The sequence below is a fragment of the Phaseolus vulgaris genome, chromosome 2 (assembly GCF_051622355.1).
Source record: "Phaseolus vulgaris cultivar YP4 chromosome 2, ASM5162235v1, whole genome shotgun sequence".
In the NCBI taxonomy this organism is placed as follows: Eukaryota; Viridiplantae; Streptophyta; class Magnoliopsida; order Fabales; family Fabaceae; genus Phaseolus; species Phaseolus vulgaris.
In genome coordinates, this window is record NC_143499.1 from 50,193,322 (window position 1) to 50,199,321 (window position 6,000).

General features: G+C 36.9%; 1 protein-coding gene across 8 annotated transcripts in view; it reads right to left on the reverse strand.

Annotated features, from left to right (window-relative positions):
• The window catches only part of LOC137813029 (uncharacterized), a 50,830-nt gene extending 47,250 nt beyond the window's left edge, over nucleotides 1-3,580 (reverse strand). For all 8 annotated transcript variants that reach the window (XR_016518977.1, XR_016518976.1, XM_090299317.1 and 5 more), the window contains exons 1-5: nucleotides 3,131-3,580; nucleotides 2,876-2,953; nucleotides 2,543-2,652; nucleotides 2,281-2,374; nucleotides 774-817 (exon numbers count right to left, since the gene is read on the reverse strand). Coding sequence is in view for 6 of the 8 variants with exons in the window: in XM_090299317.1 (XP_090155443.1) it covers nucleotides 774-817; nucleotides 2,281-2,374; nucleotides 2,543-2,652; nucleotides 2,876-2,953; nucleotides 3,131-3,221 (417 nt within the window). In the remaining 2 variants the exon portion in view is untranslated. The remainder of the gene's footprint in view (nucleotides 1-773; nucleotides 818-2,280; nucleotides 2,375-2,542; nucleotides 2,653-2,875; nucleotides 2,954-3,130) is intronic.
• Nucleotides 3,581-6,000: the final 2,420 nt, after the last annotated feature.

A 6,000-nucleotide genomic window follows, 5' to 3' on the forward strand; every position in this document is an offset into this window, starting at 1 on the left:
AAACTTGGTAGGCACGGAAATTTCGCAAGCCATTCCTAGATCATGATTTTGCTAGCAAAATTGGATGATCGTCAGACATGTTGATCTTGAACAGAGTCTGTGTGGACTTGGTTTTTCTAACACAATAAATATCAAATCATATTGGCCTTTTCAGGTTGGGTTCATTTACCCAACTTTAGAGTTAAAAAAAGCACAACCATGTTTCCCTTAGGGATCTCAAATGTGAATCAAAACCATATCTCCATCTCCGCAAACACAATCGCGACGAACCCATTGTTCTCCCATTGTTGGCTACCAACGACCCTAATATAACTGTCGCAGGTCATCATCAACCCCCATATCACCAACACTAACCCTCCCATAATTGTCCGACCCTCCCATCATTATTGTTAAACATCCCATTACCATCCTCATTGTTGAGCTCCCATCACCATCAACATCATTGAAGCTCCCATCAACGTAACCAAAGCTCCAATTGCCACCGCCAACACTCCTTCATCGTCACCAATTGTTGAGGGTATAACCAAACTGGTTCCTAGTTTGACTGGTTGAGCTAGCCCAATACGGTTTAAAAAAATGCACTATTAACACTTTTAAGTAGATTGAATGAGGGCACATTACAAATGAAAATCATTCTTGAGCATTTACCAAATAAGACAAGCTTACAGGACCATGGTCCTTGACACCTAGGACAAACTAGACTAGATTGTCAAGAACACACTAGCCTAGGCATAAACAACAATAATACCTAGTGAAAAAATAAATAATCCTACCTTTGTAGTGACATGAGAAATGAACGATTGCCCAGCTTGACTACCTGCAGAAAAAAACCATTAATAAAAACCAAATATACAATTATTTCACCTTGACAATAGGTTGACCAACACATGGATTAGCACAAGAAAACAGGTCAAAAATTGAAATTTAATCTTGTGGAAGATTATTAAATTCTCAAAAGTTTGTTAGAAAGAGGAGAGGAAAGTAAAAAGCCATTGGAGGATAATGTATCCTACTGTTCTCTATAGCAAAGCATGTAACAACATAAAAAACATTTTCTCCCAAATCATTGTTTTATAGGGATTGAAAACCGAACAAACCGACTAGCCAGTAAATAATAAAGATTATTGGTCCCCATCTTGTCTTTGAAAACATATGGATTGATCACTACACATTCCTCCCCCGTTAAGAAGAGAAGGAATTGACTAGGACCTACTAAGTTTAGGGCTAAGCAATTAGAATTGAATTGAATTATTATGAAATTGAATTTTAAAGGTGATTCAACAGAACTGAACTAAATAGTATAATGGTAACAGCATCACGGTTTTAGTGAATTGAATCAAATTAAATTATTCTAAATTTAGAATTGCTTGAACTATATGAATGGATTGAATTACTACCAATGGACATTTCATTTTAGAATATTTTCCAATTTCATAAGTTATAGTCCAGATTAGTTCAAACAGTTTTATATAAGAACAATTCAGTCTTCAAAAATTAAACTAATACAACAATTCAGTTTAATTTTTTTATACAATTCAATTTAGAATCAATTTAGTTCAGTTCAAATATTTTTGAAAGCCCTAGATAAGTTTCGTATAAATGAAGAAATTGAAATTCATACACTGACACGAGAACCTAAGGTTAATAAAAGTCCTTAAAAAAGATTCATTGATAAGATATACTGGAATTGAGAAGAAAACCTACCATGGAAAAATGGAAAAGGATGTCAATGTTAATTGTCATTTAATAAGTAAAGAATAAAAAAGAACCCAGTGTACGAGGCTCCTGATAGTAAGGGTTGAGGATGGTAGATGTAAATAACCTTAGCCCAAAGAGCAGAAAGGCTGTTTACAGGATTTGAACACATGAGTCAGGTCACAAAGCAGTAACTTTATTGTTGCACCAAGGCTCGTCCTAATTTATGTTAAGTAATGAATATAAAATATTTTTTTAAAACAGATAAAAAAACAAGGTTTCAATATGTCAAGGCAGTGTAGCCACAGGTACAGGGCGAAGGTGCTTTATCAAGAAGTTAGACCTCAAGAATTGACATCATACAGAAGAAAATTTTAGTTTTTACTTTTTTGGAATAAGAGGTAAACCCTTCTTCAGGCCTTCCATTGAAGTTATAAATAAATTCCCTATCACTCAAATCAAGGTTCGATACAATCCAAAGCCTTATTTGGAGCTTGACAAGGAAATTTAATTTTTCTTCTTACATATAAAATAAATAAAATATATCTGAACATAAACTCTTCGAATCGAAGTTAAATGGCTTACCACACACCCGTCTGGATAATTTCCCCAACTCTGCTGCTGCTAGCTTGGCCTTTTTTCCAGCAAATTCTCTTTTTTCAACAGCATCAGAACTCCACTATAACAACACGTATAAACTCTACAATAAATATAGTACTTACTACAAATGATACAACTGAGAATCTAAAATTTCTTTACTATTTTTTTCATTAATGGTTACAAGTATTGGTTATAGGTTGCTTTTGAAAGACAAGCTTAGACACAGAATGCTGGAATTAAGAAGTACCTCTTGATCACCTCGCTGTGATGCAGAAATTAAGACATCCTCTAAAATTATTATAATGGGGTCCCAAGGCTTTTTCCATGGAATTTTTATGCTTAACTTTCCAACTCGACCTAGCCAAATTTTCAAGCTGTTAGGAAAGAAAAAATAGGAGTTCCAAAGAATTTTCCAGTACACTTCTTTCAATCAACCACTTTATCAGAAAAAATTAAAAACAGAACAGAATAGTTATAAATAGAATACAAAGCGTATGGAGTAGAAAAACAGGTCCAGATTTTTTATGGAAATGAGCTGCATTTGTTAGTTATATTTTGTAGGAGGAGGAATTTGCTATACCTTGTTTTAGTGCAAAGGGAAGCTGGAGATAATCAAATGCGTCAAGTATTACCTCCACATTTTCCAATAGTACTTCCTCTGTGAAATAATAAATGTCTCAAAAATCAGTTCGCCAAGAAAGAGGGGAAGCAGCATTGGCATCAAATCAACGTAACACTAGGGTAATTCCAACACGCACTAACATACTCCCAAAAGTTTAGTATCAAAACATAGGAAATATAATTACTGAATAAGCACAACGAGTAAATCACGTACCGAGCCTAATCTTCAGCTGCTCTTTCTGGATATCTTTGAAATATCGTCCCAAGTAACCCAGAAGCAACTGATGAACCAGTCCTTCAAACATTGCTGAAGAATTATCTTCGCAGTTGCAACATTAATATCTTAGATTGATTTCACTCAAATCAAATACCAATCGAATATGGTGTTATAGATTTTCGTGTTTGATATCGTTGTAGTGATTCGAGCGATGATCGTTGTGGGCGGAAGAAGGGAGCAGAGAGAGAAAAGAGGAAGCCAGTGCTAGTTTCGAATCGAATAGAAAATGGAATATGCTACTTTTTCTGTTTTATATTTATTTTCTCTCTTTTGTAGGGTTTTTTCGGGTTTTCATGGTAGGAGTGACACGTCATTGGCACTGGAACCCCGCGTTGGCCGAGGCGGGTAAGGAAATGGTAAAGCATTTCTTCTGCCTGCACAATTCACATTCTAAGTGTGAAAGTTTAAAAAGTTCTTTTATTCCATAATGATTTTACTTTTTAATCTAATTTGTATTGAAATTCATACAAATATCTTTTGCTCTATTAAAAATAAACTTATTAGTACGGCAACATAATTTTGTAACAATTTGTGTGGTCTCTTTATTAAACTTCAACTTTCACTATTTTTTATTATTAGACAGTTTGATTAAGTTTTAATATAAGATTTAAACTATTTTTACGCAATATAAGAGTTATATTACATAAATAGGTTTGATAAAATGATGGTTTTATCAATTTTTTTAATGATTTTATTACTGTACCGGTATGGGGCGAGACGACCGAGATGCCGAGAGCTTGGAAGACTTGGCCGCGAGGCCGAGACCTTTGGAGACTTAACCGAACGACCGAGAGTTTTGTAGACTTGGCCGAACGACAGAGATGTCGAGACCTTTGGAGACTTAACCAAACGACCGATAGGTTTGTAGACTTGGCCGAACGACAGAGATATCGAGACCTTTGGAGACTTGGCCGAACGACGGCCGACGGCCGAACCCCATTTCAATTTTTTATTTTTTTTTTGATCAGCAACGAATTAATAGAATTAAAAGAAACACTTTAGGGGTGTTCCAACCCTTATACATAGACCTCCTAGTTAAGCATTGAACGATTAAAACAAAGTTAAGCGGCTCACCACTTAGAACCCCATTTCAATTAACGCTCAAACCGAGATCAGTGAAGTTAATCCATCATTAAGAATTAGGTAATGCAACCCTAAGCGGTACCCACCTCGATAAACAAGCGGTACCCACTAGAATACTATAAATAGCGCACATCCCAGGGAGTAAGGTATGTCATTTATCACCCGCTTTACTGACTTGAGCGTCGGAGAACCTTCGCAGGTACCCCCACCATCCGGTGTTCAGCCGAGGCCGAGGGCCGAAGGAGAAGCAGGAGGGCGAAGAGAACCCCAGCTCACTACCCAGTCACCTGATCGACCGAAGGAAGGAGAAGAAGACTTCAATAGTTCTCTAGGTCCCATCTCCCTAGCAGGAACAATTACTATTTTAAGTCTTAATAGTGTTGGAAATTTCTTTTTTGTAATTTTTCATTTTTAAAACTTATAAACATAATATTTTGTATGTGTATGTTTCCTTCAATATTTTAATGTATTTTTTAAGTTAATGTTTCTATTCATTATTTTATATTTATAAATCTTCAAAATAGTATATTTTTAATAAATTAAAACAATGACCTTTTTTAAAAGATATTATGAAATTTATCATGGTAAACAGGTATTTCTTTCTTTGAAGGTTAAGAACTCAATGGTCATGATTTGCCACTAGGAATTGGCAAGGTATTTCACCTTCATTTGATGAAGCCATGACTATAATAATGGTATGTGTACCTGTATGGATATTGGGGACTGAGTAATGTTGATCCACGTCGATACAAGGTGTCTTCTTCACTCTTGGTTGTCCTATTCTTAAAGTCTTCTTTCTCTTCGCGTGCTGCGGTCTGCCGGCGGGGGTACCTGCGATTGCACTCCGACGCTCAAGTCAGCGATGGTGCTCAAGTGAGAATTCTCTGATAGTATGGAAACGTACCTTTCCCCCCTTTTCAGAATTCCTTTAGTAGGTTGACCTGGGCCTTTGCCATGTGTGCCAATCAGTTGATGGTTAGAGACATGCTTAGTGGTCTCTGGGTCGTGCCTGGTGGTTTCCTGAAAACCAGGAGAGTGGTCTAGAGAACGTGTTTTAACTTCGTCAATGGTTGTTATAACTGCTCTCTTCTACACGTGTAACCACGTTCTGGATTAAATTAGATTTATTCGACATAAACCATTCGAGGTCATGGAAGGACGAAGAGTCGTATGAGACGCAGGGGTTTTTGTGATAATTTTACTATGAGTATCCTGCGGTCGTCCGGTACCGACCGGTACACTTGCTCCCCAGGCTCGAGGTCATGGAAGGACGAAGAGTCGTATGAGACGCAGGGGTGTTTGTGATAATTTTACCATGAGTATCCTACGGATACTCAATGTCGCACCGATACAACTGCACACTAACTCGAGGGCGATTTAACAAGCCTTTCGAGTTATTTGTCAGATATTTGGACTCGTGTCGACTGCCGAAACATTTTTATATTATTGAAACACGTACCTGAGTATCCCGGTAGGTTGGTTGTCGTTATCCAGTCGTCCGGAGAACGTACGCTTTGCTGCTTTTACTGCCTTTTATAAGAATTTTAAGGATTACTTTTTTAAAGTGTTTGTCGAGCCGGACGGCCGGAAACTATTCTATAATGCCGCTGGAAGCACAAAATTTCCATTCTACTGGACGGAGAATTCGGATAATAGCGTATCTGTTTCTTACTTTCGTGTTTATGTTGCAGTTGTGAGCATGGATCCGAGTTTGAAGAAGTATA